This window comes from Bubalus kerabau, chromosome 2, assembly GCF_029407905.1.
Source record: "Bubalus kerabau isolate K-KA32 ecotype Philippines breed swamp buffalo chromosome 2, PCC_UOA_SB_1v2, whole genome shotgun sequence".
NCBI classification, from domain to species: Eukaryota; Metazoa; Chordata; class Mammalia; order Artiodactyla; family Bovidae; genus Bubalus; species Bubalus kerabau.
The window spans coordinates 187857699-187875667 of NC_073625.1; the positions used below are offsets into that span (position 1 = coordinate 187857699).

The 17969-nt window shown below is 42.7% G+C and overlaps 1 protein-coding gene across 1 annotated transcript in view; it reads left to right on the forward strand.

Annotated features, from left to right (window-relative positions):
* The window catches only part of FAM3B (FAM3 metabolism regulating signaling molecule B), a 68657-nt gene that overhangs the window by 11149 nt on the left and 39539 nt on the right, over window positions 1–17969 (forward strand). Inside the window, exon 3 of the mRNA XM_055569730.1 lies at window positions 17637–17760. Within this exon, the coding sequence (XP_055425705.1) occupies window positions 17637–17760 (124 nt within the window). The remainder of the gene's footprint in view (window positions 1–17636; window positions 17761–17969) is intronic.

A 17969-nucleotide genomic window follows, 5' to 3' on the forward strand; every position in this document is an offset into this window, starting at 1 on the left:
CTTTAGAAACAAACTTAGAGTGTCCTTTTAAATAACTTAATTAAACCTCTTAGCAGTGTAACATAACCACGAGGAACTAGCCTTCCAGGCTCATCTGTCCATGAATTCTCCAGTCAAGAGTACTAGAGTGGGTTGCCATTTCCTTCTCCAGGGGATCTTCCCAACCCAGGGATTGAACCCAGGTCTCCCGTATTGCAGGCAGACCTCTATCATCTGAGCCACCAGGGAAGCCCCCTTAGTAAATACAGATCTTATTATCAAAACTAGAACTGAAGATTCAGTGAAACAGATGTTATAGGCCTGACATCAGTTGGGTGGATATTTCTTTTAGAAATCCTCAGTATACTCTGAGATTTTTGTAAATGTCTGGAGATAGTCCTTTTTACCTTGATGAGGCTGTTCACAACCCAAATGTTTCCAGTTTCTGGAGGGACAAGGTAAAGAGAAAAGAGAAAATGTTTTAATTTTACCCACAGATGTAAGTGACTAAATTGTTTTAAGCCATCAGTGACTTGAGGAGAAGAGCTTTTTTATATCTGAAAACAAAAATGAGAAGCCAGTAATATGTCAGACAAAAAGTCATGAAAACTTTAGTCATATTTAGCAGTCTATTCAATCTCATGTAACCAATGCCTTTGTTCTGTGGTCCTTGCCTGATGACCAAGGACATCAGTAAAAACGATAGTCTGCAAGAAGTTTGTGAAGTTTTTTGTCAATGTCTGTATGACATGTCCAGCAAAGTGGATGACCCGATCACTGGAGATTGTAGAAAACACATTTTAACCTTTTTTTTTTTTTTCTATTGTGAGATATCAACCCTGAAGCCAGGAAAGGCTTTAGCTTATGAAATAAAAGTGAGGTTTGAAAGGGACCCAGGAAAAGCCAAGTGGCTGTCTTGGACTTCCCATAGCCCTGACTGTTTGGTTTATGCTGCTGCTGCTGCTAAGTCGCTTCAGTTGTGTCCGACTCTGTGTGACCCCATAGACAGCAGCCCACCAGGTTCCACCATCCCTGAGATTCTCCAGGCAAGAACACTGGAGTGAGTTGCCATTTCCTTCTCCAATGCATGAAAGTGAAAAGTGAAAGTGAAGTTGCTCAGTCATGTCCGACTCTTCGCGACCCCATGGACTGCAGCCTACCAAGCTCCTCCATCCATGGGATTTTCCAGGCAAGAGTACTGGAGTGGGTTGCCATTGGTTTATAACCATTGTTTATCCTTTTTAAATTTCCTGATGAGGGGTTAATTTTGTAGAAGTAGAATGATCTTTGTCCATGTATGCCATAGTCTCCATAGATCACTGTGAAATAACACTCATTCATTTTATCAAAGTAACAAAAGATTTTATAAGCAAGTATGTACTTTGGCCACCTCATGCGAAGAGTTGACTCATTGGAAAAGACTCTGATGCTGGGAGGGATTGGGGGCAGAAGGAAAAGGGGACAACAGAGGATGAGATGGCTGGATGGCATCACCGACTCAAAGGATGTGAGTTTGAGTGAACTCCAGGAGTTGGTGATGGAGGGAGGCCTGGCATGCTGCTATTCATGGGGTCGCAAAGAGTCGGACACGACAGAGTGACTGAACTGAACTGATGAATCACTTAAAGACAAAGAAATTTATGTAATCTGTTATCAAAAGCCATATTCCAAACTTTGTTTGGAAGAGAAAACCAAATTCCAGCTTGGTACCAGCTTATATTCACTGTAAAATAATAGCTTTTTTACTTAGTCAAAGTAACAATAAGACTTCAAAGGCAGTGTAATGTCTTAAGAAAATGTAGCATGCACAAAACTCTTCTTTCACTTGCTACAAACCTTTTTCACACTTTTTTGTATTCATCACTTCATTTATCTATTTAGCAAATAACCACCGGTAAGTTTAGGCTCACTTCTTTTTTAATAGACTGTAATTTTATTTTTCATACCTTTTTTTATTAAAAACATAAATCTCATTTTCCTTAAACCATGAACTGTCTTTTATATTAGCATTTTGTAGAATGGTGAACATAAATACCAGTTTTAATTTTTTCTTAACAGAGAACATCTCGGGATGGCACTAAACATATTTATTAATAATCTAAAATCTCTTTAGTTTCTCTGTTAGTGGTCAGTAATTAATGTTTCAAAATCTTAATTTGTTTGGAAATGACCTAGCTATTTAATAAACTTTTATCATTTAGTTTAGCACAATCCTAGAAATTTAAGTTACCCCAGTCCTCAGATTACTTTAGATAGACATTTCTATAATATAATTATTTTAGTAGAGTTTATCTAAAAGTTTTCATCTCATATATATTTGTATGTGTGTGTTATTTTTGAAGTTTCTTCACTCGAGTTACTTTCCTTGTCGACAAATTTAGTTTACATTAAGCCTAGGCACAATCAAAGTATTACACAATGTTGATGACTCAAGACATAATTAGCTTAACAAACAAAACATTAATGTTAGATAGTTAATATTGAATATTTCTCAGTTCATGTGAACCTGAAATTAAATAGAGCTCATTTATAAATTAACCTCATATTATCCTAAAACAAAGACACACACTGAGATACAGATAAATTTAGACAGACAGACAGAGATCTCATAGTTTTCCTCTTGAAATTTAAAATGTCTCTTTGCCTCTTCTTTTTTTTTTTCTTGGTTTGAGTTCTACCAATTTGTTCATGGCTGGAGTCCCAGATAGAATGGGCTGTGTATCCCAAGGACAAGATAAGAATTAACTTCAGGTTTTTTCCCAGGCCTGTTTTTGTTTCTCAGGCAGAATTGAAGTTCCAAAAAAGTATTTTAACAAGTCAACTTTTTCCTAATAGTACATGCAAGAAGAACCGGTTTTGCAATTTCAAAAAAGATTTTATTTTAACCAGTTTTCTCTGGAGTATAAAGAATATCCTGGCCACTCAGTGTCAAAAATGTCATCTCTCTTTTTTGTAGTCATAGTTTCATAGCTAAAAAATAAACCAAAGCGTGTTCAAATGGGCTCTAATGACAGGGGTGGCCTGACCGATAAGATGTTCCAGCAGGGATTGTCTCTCTGGAGCGGTGAGGTCTTCTCTTAAAGTAAAGAAAGCCTGTCCTTTAACCTCTATTTTCTCCCAGGCTCTTCTGTAGTGTCGCCTCACCTGTTCTATAGCCTGATCTTCCATAAGCACTTGATCTTGAGTTCTCCCCCAATTTCCACTGCCTATCAATTGATCTGAAGAGATGGGGATCTACCTGACTTGGTCATGAGCTTCCATTATCAAACGGGAACCCTCAGCTAGTCCCTGCACTATTCCCATGATGAAAGGAGAATTGACTCCATAATTCTGAACAGCTTGCTTAGGTTCCTTTAATATTTTGAATCTGCTTGTGTATAGCCTCACACACCCTACTAGGATTATTAGGATCTGTCCCAGGAGCTATCCGTTCATGTATTGTCAATGGAAATGCCCTAGCCATAACCTCCAAATCACCCCTCATGTCGAGCGCCAAAAAACCTTTCTGGAGGGGTGACAGAACTGCTGTCTGCCCTAAAGAAGCAAAAGCTTGAGCCACTCCAGCAGTTAAGACAAGAGGGGGAGGAAGAGGAGGCAGAGGAAATTCCTTTCTTAAACAAAGGCGAAAAGGAACTGCAGCTTGTTCTACCCCCTTGGGCTCTGTATATTCAGGTCCTCCCTCTGATGGGGTTTCACATTCATCCTCACTCCCTTCTGAGCGTTTAGGGGTCGGAAGAGGTTCCAAAGCAGATTTTCAGTGTCCAATTGACCTGATAGATGCAGGCAAGGGCACTCCCTTGCAAAGAAGTTTCTCTGATTCACTACCTACCTTCTCCCATGTTCCTAAATCTAAAGAAGGGAACCGCCAGCAATGTTTCTCAATGGTTGGTAAAAGCTCCAATAGCCGGCCCTCACTGATTTTTGTCCCCTCCTCCACCCCGCCGCCTCACCTCTTAAAAGCTGCCTTACAAGGCATATATACGGCGGGTATTGTTCCGAGCTTTTTGAATTTCCCATGCTTAACCCCGGTTTCAATGCCTGAGAGAGTGTTACTTACTGCAAAGGGGGATTTCCAGAGGCCTCACCCCACTCTTCCTCGGGACCCTGCTACGATTGTTTAACTTTAGTTTCCCTCTCGGGGATCCTTCACTTTCGATCCCCACATTGGGCACTACTTGCTGCGGCCAGAGCAGCAGGTGGGGATCGATGACCCAGCAATCCCACTGCTGGGCATACACACTGAGGAAACCAGAATTGAAAGAGACATGTGTACCCCAATGTTCATCGCAGCACTGTTTATAATAGCCAGGACATGGAAGCAACCTAGATGTCCATCAGCAGATGAATGGACAAGAAAGCTGTGGTACATATACACAATGGAGTATTACTCAGCCATTAAAAAGAATACATTTGAATCAGTTCTAATGAGGTGGGTGAAACTGGAGCCTATTATACAGAGTGAAGTAAGCCAGAAAGAAAAACACCAATACAGTATACTAACACATATATATGGAATTTAGAAAGAAGGTAACAATAACCCTGTATATGAGACAGCAAAAGAGACACTGATAGAACAGTGTCTTTGGATTCTGTGGAAGAGGGAGAGGGTGAGATGATTTGGGAGAATGGCATTGAAATATGTATAATATCATATATGAAACGAGTCGCCAGTCCGGGTTCGATGCACGATACTGGATGCTTGGGGCTGGTGCACTGGGACGACCCAGAGGGATGGTATGGGGAGGGAGGAGGGAGGAGGGTTCAGGATGGGGAACACGTGTATGCCTGTGGCGGATTCATTTCGATATATGGCAGAACCAATACCATATTGTAAAGTTTAAAAATAAAATAAAATTAAAAAAAAAACAAAAAACCCACTGTGACCTGAAACTATCATTGACCTAGACAAATATTAATCTTTTATATATAATGTTGTTAGCACATATTATTTTTATAACATTTTTTATACCCAGCATTTATATTTGGTAACATTCTCAACAGTATAAAATTATAAAAGCAACCAAATGCATATATTAAAAACAAGAATTTTATACTAATTACCATCACATTTGTGTATTTTACAATGTTTTTAAGGCATGACTGTGTCTCTAAATAATACAAAATTCACTAGGGGTAAAATAATTAATTTGAGTAGCTGGGCAGATAAATTACCAAACATTTTAGTTTTTTTTTAATTTACTTTAATATTCATTATGTTTTTATCATCTGTAAGTCCTTGCTGCTTTCTACTGAAAATTTTCCCAAAATTTTCTATTCTGTAAATATAGTTTAATAGGACTACAATAGCTAACCTTTGGCAACCTTGGTTATTTTGATTATTGAATAACATTTAGGAGATTTTGAAATTAACTTCATAACTGGTATCATATTATCATTGGACATTAATTTTAAACTTGTAGTTAAATGTATGGCTTATTTGCATTATAGTACTTTATTTTCTTAGCTAAATCTTGACATATAAATGTATGAATATAGTATTTTTTTTCTGTTATTTTTTCTTTCTGTTACCTTTTTACTTTGACCTAAAATTACACTAAAAACACCTAGACCAAAATTAAAAAAAAAAATAAAAAAGAAAGTGGTTAACGCACAGTTTGGAAAAAGGAAACTAGAGACAGAATTAAAGTTTTTTTAATTAATTTATTCATTTTAATTGGAGGCTAATTACTTTACAATATTGTAGTGGTTTCTGCCGTACATTGACATGAATCAGCCATGGGTGTAGATGTGTTCCCCATCCTGAACCCCCCTCCCACCTCTCTCCCCATCCCATCCCTCCCCTCAGGGTCATCCCAGTGCACCAGCCCTGAGCACCCTGTCTCATGCATCGAACCTGGACTGGTGATCTGTTTCACATAAGATAATTTACATGTTTCAATGCTATTCTCTCAAATCATCCTACCCTCGCCTTCTCCCAGAGTCCAAAAGACGGTTCTATACATCTGTGTCTCTTTTGCTGTCTCGTGTATAGGGTCATTGTTACCATCTTTCTAAATTCCATATATATGTGTTAGTATACTGTATTGGTGTTTTAAAGATGGGACCAGGGGACTCATGACCTCTAGGATCAAGAGCCCTGCTGACCGATTCCACATTGCTTTTATTGAGCTCTTGGTATGCAGAAAGTATCTGGTTTTTAGATAACATAAGGTTCCCATGCCTCCAGTCGCATCTCAGAGTTAATGCTCTTGTCTGTACTTTTATGTTACCTCCTAGTGCCAAGGGCATCACACAGCCGGGGGGCAGCAGTCTTCGCAGGAACATCAGAAGAACCATCAGTGTGTGCGTTCTGAACTTGTGCTGACCTGGCGTCCCAAGGTCCACACCATGTTCCTCCTTAGCTTAGCGAAGCATGACGACCCCAACTAATCAGCCCAATGTACTTTTTGTTTAGATTATCCTTAGTTGATATATCTGGCTTTTATTCTTTACCTATGCTGTTCTTCTCATGGCTTAGCCAGAGCGACAGGTAACTGACTATTAACCCTTGCATCCCCTTTCTCATATTTCACGGGGAGATTAGGACTTCGTGGAAGGTTCTGTGCTCACCTCCAGGACAGGACAGACACACAGTCTCCCTCCCCCTGAGGGGTAAGGCTTCCCATGTCTCTGCTCCTTGACACACTCCTTCCTTTCCTCCCTGTCAGGCTGTCCCCCAGCAGGCCTACAAGCCCTGCACTTGCCCAGTTTCAAGACCCAAGAAAGCACCCAGAGTCAGCAACACAGACATCATTGGTTTAATGGATGGGGGGCTTACACATTGGAAGCAGGGTCCTGGGGTGACACCCACACTCACTGTGCTGCCAAGAGAGCAGGTCCTGGTGGCAGGTTTTGCTCCCGGGGGAAGGGGGAGGTTATCAGTTACAGGGGACACTGAACCAGGTGGGCTCATCGGTTACCAGGGAAACCAGCAGAGAGGCAGGCCCCTCACTGCCCCTTTAATAAGAACTGTCACTAGGTGGGCCTGGGACAAGTGTCGTAGGAAGGAAGGTCAGGCAGGTGAGTGGATGGATGTGAGGCAAGCACTGGTGGAGCCAGGGAGGGACAGAGAGCAAGAGGACAGTCATTTTCAGTGGTCAGAACCTCTGGACTAGGAGTAGAGGTGACCTGCCATGGACCAGGCCGCCCTCACTTAATTAACTAATTAATTAAAAAAAATTTTTATTGGGAAAAAATACAGTGTAGCCTTAGTTTCTGCTGTACAGCAAAGTGAATCAGCCACATATATACATATATCCCTTCCTTGAATTACACTGAGTAGAGTTCCCTGTGCTCTACAGTTGGTTCTTATTAATTATCTATCTCATACATGTGTTTGTGCTCAGTCCCTCAGTCCTGTCCGACTCTTTGTGACCCCATGGACTGTAGCATGCCAGGCTTCTCTGTCCATCACCAACTCCCCGAGATTGCTCAAACCCATGTCCATTGAGTTGGTGATGCCATCCAATCTCATCCTCTGTCATCCCCTTCTCCTCTTGCCTTCAATCTTTCCCAGCATCAGGGTCTTTTCCAATGAGTCAGTTCTTCACATCAGGTGGCCAAAGGACTGGCATTTCAGCTTCAGCATCAGCCTTCCAATGAATATTCAGGACTGATTTCCTTGAGGATTGACTGGTTTGATCTCCTTGCAGTCCAAGGGACTCTCAAGAGTCTTTTCCAACACCACAGTTCAAAAGCATCAATACTTCAGCACTCAGCTTTCTTTATAGTCAAACTCTCACATCCATACTTGACTACTGGAAAAACTATAACTTTGACTAGACGGACATTTATCAGCAAAGTAATGCCTCTGCTTTTTAATAAGCTGTCTAGGTTGGTCATAGCTTTCCTTCCAAGGAGCAAGTGTCTTTCAATTCCATGCCTGCAGTCACCATCTGCAGTGATTTTTTATTTTGGAGCCCCCCAAAATAAAGTCTTTCACTGCTTCCATTGTTTCCCCATCTATTTGCCATGAAGTGATGGGACCGGATATCATGATCTTTGTTTTTTGAATGTTGAGTTTTAAGCCAGCTTTTTCACTCTCCTCTTTCACTTTCATCAAGAGGCTCTTTTTGTTCTTCTTTGCTTTCTGCCATAAGGGTGGTGTCATCTGCATATCTGAAGTTATTGATATTTCTCCCAGCAATCTTGATTCCAGCTTGTGCTTCATCCAGCCCGGCATTTCACATGATGTACTCTGTGTGTAAGTTAAATAAGCAGGGTAACAATATATAGCCTTGAGGTACTCCTTTCCCAAATCAGAATCAGTCTGTTGTTCCATGTCCTGTTCTAACTGTTGCTTCCTGACCTGCATACAGATTTCTCAGGAGGCAGGAAAGATGGTCTGGTATTCCCATCTCTTTAAGAATTTTCCACGGTTTGTGGTGATCCATACAGTCGGAGAAGGCAATGGCACCCCACTCCAGTACTCTTGAAAATCCCATGGACGGAGGAGCCTGGTAGGCTGCAGTCCATGGGGTCGCTAAGAGTTGGACACGACTGAGCGACTTCACTTTCACTTTTCACTTTCATGCATTGGAGAAGGAAATGGCAACCCACTCCAGTGTTCTTGCCTGGAGAATCCCAGGGACGGGGGAGCCTGGTGGGCTGCCGTCTCGGGTCGCACAGAGTCGGACACAACTGAAGCGACTTAGCAGCAGTAGCAGCATACAGTCAAAGGCTTTGGCATAGTCAATAAAACAAAAGTAGATGTTTTTCTGGAACTCTCTTGCTTTTTCAATGATCCAACGGATGTTGGCAATTTGATCTCTGATTCCTCTGCCTTTTCTAAATCCATCTTGAACATCGGGAAGTTCACAGTTCACATACTGTTGAAGCCTGGCTTGGAGAATTTTGAGCATTACTTTGATAGTGTGTGAGATGAGTGCAGTTGTGCGGTAGTTTGAACATTCTTTGGGATTGGAATGAAAACTGACCTTTTCCAGTCCTGTGGCCACTACTGAGTTTTCCAAATTTGCTGGCACATTGAGTGCAGCACTTTAACAGCATCATCTTTTAGGACCTGAAACAGCTCAGCTGGAATTCCATCACTTCCACTAGTTTTGTTCCTAGTGATGGTTCCTAAGGCCCACTTGACTTTACATTCTAGGATGTCTGGCTCCAGCTGTGTGATAACACCATCATGGTTATCTGGGTCATGAAGATCTTTTTTATACAGTTCTTCTGTGTATTCTTGCCACCTATTCTTAATATCTTCTGCTTCTGTCAGGTCCATATGATTTCTGTTCTTTGTTGAGCCCATCTTTGCATGAAATGTTCCTGTGGTATCTCTAATTTTCTTCAAGAGATCTCTAGTCTTTCCCATTCTATTGTTTTCTTCTATTTCTTTGCATCAATCACTGAAGGAGGCTTTCTTGTCTTTCCTTGCTCTTCTTTGGAACTCTGCATTCAGGTGGGTATATTTTTCTCCTTTGCCTTTAGCTTCTTTTTTCTCAGCTATTTTATATATACATTATTAATGTGTATCTTATACACAGTTGTGTATAAATGTCAATCCTAATCTCCTAATCCATCCTTTCCCCCACTTTCCTCCTTGCTCTCTCATTTTATTTATTTCTCCCTTTATCCCCACTTCCCTCTCCGACATCACCCACCGTCCCCCAGGCCTCTCATGCATCTCCTCCTTGCTCTCTCATTTTATTTATTTCTCCCTTTATCCCCACTTCCCTCTCCGACATCACCCAGCGTCCCCCAGGCCTCTCATGCATCTAATGACACCCTTCTGATGAACACCTACTTGCATGCCAGCTTGTCCTGTTTTGCAGGCGTGTATTTCGGTGCTGCAAGGACCTGGTTCTTGGTGTCACCCAGCGCCATGCCTGAGGCCCTATCTGGCTGTGGGTGCCTCTCCTCTGAGGCTGCTCAGGCTGCATGGTGCCTGGGGCTTGAGTCTTCGCATTTTCCTCCTCTTTCTCTTTTGGGAGTGGGGGACAGCTCCCCGTTGCCTCCAGCTTGTCACCACACAGAGGCTGTGTAGCAGACATCCCCACAGGTCTCGTGGACATGGCTGAAACCGTTTTTGGTATTTACATATCCAGGAGTGAAACCACAGCGTACCTGACTCAGTCGAGCCTGACAGCTTTCCAGAACTGGCTCCTGTCTCCCGCCGTCCTCAGCAACAGGCACAGTTCCCAGCTTCCCAAGTTTCCCAGTGGGACAGGCACAAAGCGGCAAGTTGCCGCTGTGACGAGCATTTCTCAGGCTTCCAATGACCTTTGGAACGTCAAGCCCAATTGAGACAACTACAGTCATCCCCCCATCTGTGGGAGATTGATTCCAGGAGCTCTGCAGATGCCAAAGTGCACAGATGCTCAGGTGCCTCATATAAAATGGCGCAATTTCTGCATGTTACCCACCCACATCCTCCTTTATACTTCATCTCTTTTTCTTTCACTTTTATTGTGATATAATTGATATATAGGTGGATTCTTTACCAGCTGAGCTACCAGGGAATCCCGTAATTGATATACAGCACTGGATATGTTTGGAGGCTTCTCTGGTGGTCAGTAGTAAAAAATCCACCTGGCAATGCAAGAGACATGGGTTCAGTCCCTGGGTCGGGAAGATCCCCTGGAGAAGGGCATGGCAACCCACTCCAGTATCCTTGCCTGGATAATCCCATGGACAGAGGAGCCTGGCGGGCTACAGTCCATGGGGTCTCAAACAGTTGGACATGACTGAGCGACTAAACAATCAAGTATAAGTTTAAGGTGTGTAGCATGATGACTAGACTTACATACATCATGCGATGGTTTGCACAAGTTAGTAAATATCCACCATCTCATATAAACACAAAGTTAAGGAAATAGAAAAAAAAATTGTGATGAGACCTCTGAGCATTTGCTGTCTTAACAACCCTCCTACATACTTTAAATCATAGCTAGGTTACATACAATGCCTAGTACAATGTAAATGATATGTCAATAGTTGTAAATACAATGTAAATGCTATGTAAAGCATTGCCTGCCAGATGCAAATTCAAGTTTTGCTTTTCGGGTCTTTCAGAAATTTTTAAAAATTTTTTCAGTTCCTGGTTGGTTGAGTCCAAGATGTGGAATCCACGGAGAGAGGAGGGAGGGCTGACCTTATTTTTCTTTCTGAGGGAGGAACCCCAACTCCCTGGTGCCCAAGCACGCTAGGCCATCATGCAGCTGTGCTTCTCAGAGAACTGCCAGCTCCCGCTTTCCTTCCTGCTCTCAGCTGGCAGCCTGCTGCTCCTGCCTCAGGCGCCTGTCATGCAGGGGCACGCAGAGGCCAGACCTGGGGCTCAAGCGCCTGTTGCTGCCAGAACCGAAAAAAGAAGGGCGAGGAGTGACTGCCCGCTACTTCAGTGTCACAGCTTATTTCTAGGAGAAATAAACTTTATATACACATATATATATATTTAATATATATGTATGAAAGTGAAAGTGTCAGGCACTGTTTGTGACCCCATGGACTATAGCCCACCAGGCTCCTCTGTCCAAGGGATTCTCCAGGTAAAAATTCTGGAGTGGGTTGCCATTTCCTTCTCCAGGGGATCTTCCCAACCCAGGGATCAAACTCAGGCCTCCCATACTACAGGCAGATTCTTTACCATCTCGGCCACCAAGGAAGCCCATAAATATGTACATATAATACATATTATATATAATATATAGTGTATATATTATATATAATACATTATATATAATATATACACTACAACATTAATATATTAATAAAGTATATTAATACTTTAATATATTTAATATACTATAATATACTATCATTGAATATACTATATATAGTATATATAATATATTTAATATAGTTGATATATGTAACATGTATTTAATATATATATCATATACTTAATATACTATATATAATTTAATATACTATACTAATATAATATACTTTAATATAGTATACTTTAATAAAGTATAATAATAAAGTATAATAATATTACTATATATAAGGCTCCACTGGTAGAAGTATATATTAATAGATACATATATTAATATATACTATGTATTAATATGTTATATAATATATTAATATATAATACATATTAATTATTATAATGTATATGTATACAGGCATACTGTAGTTCATGGGGTCACAAAGAGTCCAATATGACTTAGCAACTGAACAACAAATATGCATATATATATGTGTGTATATATACACACATATATATACACATATATATATATATGACTGAAGCACTTTGCCATACACCTGAAACTAACACAACATTGTAAATCAACTATGAGCTATTCTTCCATAAAAAGGAAACCACTCACTGCTATTTTCTCAACATAAAAATGTATTTGAATCTTACTGAAATCATATTAAATACATAAAACTGCATTTGATATGTTTGCAGGCACAGCCCTTAGCTGAATCATAAAAAGACAGGTTATTTTTAAAATCTTCCCAACATTTTTGCAAAACGGGCTCTCTTGCCTTATGGCCTTCTCCTTCCCTGTTACTCAGAAGTTGAATTCCTCACCTGAGTTTAACTTCTCTCTGCTTTCTGGGCTGCGTCATGGAATCCCTTATGGAGCAGGCCTGCTCAGGAGACAGCTAGCACAGGGTTAATGGCTGGGAACATGGTTGGTTACACCCAGGACATTGTTGATAACCATGGACCCTCAGAAGCAGCATGGGTGATGCTTTGCCCAGGTTCCCAAAGACGGGCTGCCTCTTTCACCCTGTGGGAAGATTTGTCCCACTTATTTGTGATGTTACCAGGCCCTGTTTGCTTCTGTTTTTCCAGCTGGCTTAAAAATAGAGTAAAATACCATTTCCGGTTCCACACCCTGCCTCCCATACTAATCTGCTCTCATTCTGTCTCCAAACTACCACTTCCACTGGGGGTCAGGAGGTACAGTGTCCCCATGACCTTGGGATATTTTAAGCAACACTGGGGCTGGGCCGTATTAGACCTTCCATCTTGCTGGTCACACCACAGCTGTCTGCTCGCCCAGCACTCAGTGCGGACAAGAGGGTTATGTAGCAGGGCACCTGACAGCATGGTGATGATGGCAGAGGGCCTGGAAATGTTGCCTTTCTCCAAGAGCAGGGGGAAGAGTAATCTCAAAGAAGTCCTGCCAAGAAGAGCAGGGTCCACTGAGCAAGTCTGTGTCCTCAGGAAGAGGAATGCAGGTGGCAGGCAGGATGAGTGTGGATCCCACTTTAGGAGTGTTCTCTCTAGACTGAGTACAGAGCTTCTTTGGCTTATCTTTTTGGGGGCTGTGCTGGGTCTTCATTGCTGCTCGTGAGCTTCCTCTAGTTGCAGCAAGTGGGGGCCTCTTATTGCAGTGACTTCTCTCCTTGTGGAGCACGGGCTATAGACATGCAAGCTTCAGTAATTGTGGCTTGCGGGTTCAGTAGTTGTAGCTACAGGCTTAGTTACTCCGTGAATGTAGGATCTTCCCAGAGGAGGGATCAAATCCGAGTCCCCTACATTGGCAGGCTGATTCTTAACCACTGGACCACCAGGGAAGTCCCGCTTCCTTGATTTACAATAGAGTTGCATCCCAATAAACCTATCATAAGTTGAAAATATCACAGGTCAAAAATGTATTTAATACACCTGAACATCCTAGCTTAGCCAAGTTTACCTTAACTGGGCACAGAACATGTACATTAGCCGACAGGTGGGCAAACTCATCTATCACAAAGTCTATTTATAATTGTGTTGGTTATCTCCTGTAATTTGCTGGGAAAAAAAAAAAAAAAACCAGAATGGCTGTCCACATACCGGTTATTCACCCTTGTGATCATGTCGTTGACTGGGAGGAGCTGTGACTGCCACTGTCCAGCATTACAAAGGCACTGGACCCCACAGCACTAGGTGGGACAGGATCGTGGTTGTTGTTCAGTCACTAAGTTGTGTCCACGTTCTGCGATCCCATGGACTGCAGCATGCCAGGTTCCTATGTCCTTTACTATCTCCCAGAGTTTGCTCAAACTCATGTCCATTGAGTCGGCAATGCTATCTAACCATCTCATCCTCTATCGTTCCCCTTCTCCTCCTGCCTTCAATCTTTCCCAGCACCAGGGTCTTTTCCAGTGAGTCAGCTCTTCACATCATGTGGCCAACGTATTGGAGCTTCAGCAATAGTCCTTCCAATGAATATTCGGATTCTTTACCACTGAGCCACCAGGGAAGCCCTGGGAAAGGATAGAAATTCACAATTCAAAGTATAGTTTTCTCTGAATTCATATTTCTTTCACACCATCATAAAGATGAACCATCATAAGTCAGGAACCAACTGTACATACTCAGGATATCAGCAAAGTCTGATATCAGACTTTAGGCAGTGTGTTAGTTACATTTTAAAATATTATGCTCAGTGTGTTTTTAGGTAAACTACCCCTGAATTCAAAGTAATGAGCATTATCATTAATTTTTTAAAAAACTAAAATAAATACACTTTCATGATCAAAACTGAGAAACATTGAGAAGATACTGTATTTATAGCACTTTCACATGTTAATAGTTGGACAACTTGCTTTAAATTTAGGTAACTGGAGATTAAGAAAAAATGTATTTAGTATATTATAATATATGAAAATGTAAGTGAGGTAACATATATGTTTATATATGTTATAGATAAACTGTTTATATATTGTTAATCCATGTTTTCCAACTTTGCAGATGTCCTCTGCAGGCATAGAAAAGTCCAGAAGAAAATATACCAAAAGAGAAAACAGTGATAATTACTTAGAATAATACATAAGACTTTTTCCCTTCTTTTTGCCTTTCTATTACTTTCAATTTTTTTCTTCAGAAATTAGATTAAAAAAGATAAAATCCCAAGGTCCTTTGTTATTACTAAAAGCAAACCAGAGCTGCTGTAGCACATGTACAGAAAGCCCTAACTTCAGGTTGCTCATCCCTTTTGTGGTGGGGGAACAGGTTCAGTGGCTCTGAGTTTTCTGCCAAAGTAAGTACAGGTTTCTGCCTCACCAAAGGGCCAGATGTCCATTCACTTGTTACCAAACCAAACCTTGATATGCTCACCTTCTCGCAGTAAAGCCAATCTGCTGACACTGGGTTTTACTGCAGGAAAAGTACAGCATTTATTCCAGGTGCAAAGCAAGGAGTCCAGGCAGCTAGTGCTCAAAAGACTAGAACTTCCTGATGGGTTTCAGGGAAGCATTTTTAAAGGCAACGTGAGGGAGAGAGCCTTAGAGTACATGATCAACTTGTGCACAGTTCTCTCATTGGCTGATAGCGAGGTAACAGGACAGGGTACCAGGGGTTAACGTAATCACTCCTGAGGCTCCAGTAGGTCTGGAATATACATGCTAATAATGGTCATTGGGTGGCTTCCCAGGTGGCACTAGTGGTAAAGAACCTGCTTGCCAGTGCAGGTAGATTAAGAGACGTGGGTTCAATTCCTGGGTAGGGAAGATCCCCTGGAGGAGGGCATGGCAGCCCACTCCAGTATTCTTGCCTGGAGAATCCCATGGACAGAGAAGCCTGGTGGGATGCAGTCCATAGGGTCACAAAGAGTCAGACACGACTGAAGCAACTTAAAACACACACAGTAGTCATTGGGTAGTTAACCTCTTCCTTTTGGTGGTGGTTTTAGAACCTGGAAAACAACGCAGTGATGTGCATGAGATACTGTTAGCCCTGCTGTGTACTTCAGGGAGGAACTAAAGATTCTGTCACTGCCATATAGCTGATTTACTGTTTGAATTGTTACCAATTCTCCTGGCCCAACTGCTACTTTTGTCACTACATAATCACATACCTTCAATCATTAATTCTTGAGTCAGGCTTTTGTGACTCTGGGGAGTCCTGGGAGACTGAGCTTTTCTACAGATGAGAGGCAGACAAAGGACTCTGGGGCCAGGAGGAGAGTGGGGATCTGGCCCAGGAAGACCCCATAGGGTCCTGCTCCTTACATATTTGTTCAACATGTTGATGGAGCAGCTGCTTGTGCTGCACACCCACTAGGTGCTGGGGGTGCCGTGAAAATAAACAGATGACATCCTGTCCTCATGGAGAAGCTTTTAAAAAAGAAACTATGGGGTGTTAAACAGTGATGAGAGCTAAGCAAAAGAAAATAAAACAGGGCAAGCTGGACGGTGCGAGGTGGGTTGAAGCTTTGGTTAGTGATGGGGGTAGTGCAAGTGAGGGGAAGAAAGGTGTGAAGAGCTAAGTGCGATGTTGGGGTGCACTCCCCCCAAGAATTCTGTGGCCTCCTGGGCACCAGGACTGGGCGTGGACCAGCATCCGCATGATCCCCAAGCAGCTCAGCCCTGGTCCAGCTCAGCCCCATGGCACTCAGCCATCACAGCACTCACGGGTAGTCCTGACTCCCCCAGCAGGGCCTCCCAGCCACCCTGCCGGCCGAGCTTTCATCCAGGTAGATGAAACAGAAGAGCGCTGCAGGGATCCATAAGGCAGCATGTCCCCACTCAAACTGGAGGAGTGGGAGCACTTTCTGATTTTCTTTTTTTTTTTTTTCTGGAGACTCAGGATTAAAATTTAAGCCCAGCACAAGACTCTGGGTTCTGTGGGTGATGACAGATAGCTGCACCTGTGAAAGGAGGGAGACACAAGTGATGGCAACAAGGCACCCAGTAGTGGGAGATGCAGGTAGTGCCAGGGCTGGCTGACCCCATCCTCCCTGACTACTGCCCTCTATTGCTGGGCAAGACATCTCTGGGGCCTGCCACCACTGACATAGCAGCCCAGGCAGAAAACCTCAGTGTCTCCAGCTTAAGGGAAAGGAGAGAGGTCAGCCAGGGCCAGAGTGGTGTTGTGGAGGCAATCTGAACATCGGTTGGAAAAGAATTTCCAGACACAGAGCATCTCAGAAGGGAGTGAGTTTATAGAGACCAAAGAGCAGAGATAATGTGGGTGCTGTGAGCTAGCAGGCTGATACCTCCAGACAGACCAGTGAAAGCCGACCCCTTTCGTGGATTAGTAGCCAATTTTTATAGCCTCAAAACAAAGAAAATTCGTGCTGGAAGGGTGGCATTAGTTGATTGGTTAGGGTGAGCACTGGAAAGGGCATTTTTGCCTAATATGGAGTCAGGAAGCCTGTTCATGAGGATCAAGGAGTGGCTTTTGGCAACGATGAGGTGACCTTGTTTCTAGGCTCTACTTCTGGCCTTGGTACAAGGTCTTGCACCTGTGGCCTGGGGGCAGGACTAACAGTGATCAGGAGTGTGTGTGTGTGTGTGTGTGTGTGTGTGTGTGTGTGTTTCAGGTATGTAAATTCAGAAGCTGGATAGATGTTCCACAGGCTACTGGTTGGTTCACCAGCATGCTTAACGATTAAGAGTGATTCCCAACTCCTTTTAAATGGTTCCACCTACTCAGCATCCCCTCCTTTTGCATATTTGCTATTTGAAGACAATATCAGGTTCAGTTAGCTTCACATCTTCCCACTTTTCCTCTACCACTACTGGCATGGGAGGCCATTCCCTCCTCTGGGGGATCTTCCCAAGCCAGGAATTCAGCTGAGGTCTCCTGTGTTGTAGGTGGATTCTTCACCATCTGAGCCACCTGAGAAGCCCTCTACCACTCCTGGGATTTGCCAATACGAAGTCCTGGGACAGACAAACTGCCATTCATGGCCAAGCAGTGGTTTCTCCTGATCAATACTGTGTGGTGCTAACTGTTACATTCTTGTTTGTTGCAGCCCCAACCCCAAAAAGGCAAAAATGTGACCACTGGTCCCCGTGTCCTGCAGACACCTACGCTTACCGGTTGCTCAGCGGGGGTGGCAGGGACAAATATGCCAAGATCTGCTTTGAGGATGAGATGTAAGTATCAGTGCGAGAAAAGAAAGCCTAGCTCCCCCGTGTGGTTGTTTGCCTTCTCTGAGGCTGAAAAGTGAAAATGAAAGTCGCTCGGTTGTGTCTGACTCTTCCTGACCCTATGGACTCCTCTGTCCATGAGATTCTCCAGGGAAGAATACTGGAGTGAGTTGCCATTTCCTTCTCCAGGGGATCTTCTCAACCCAGGGATTGAA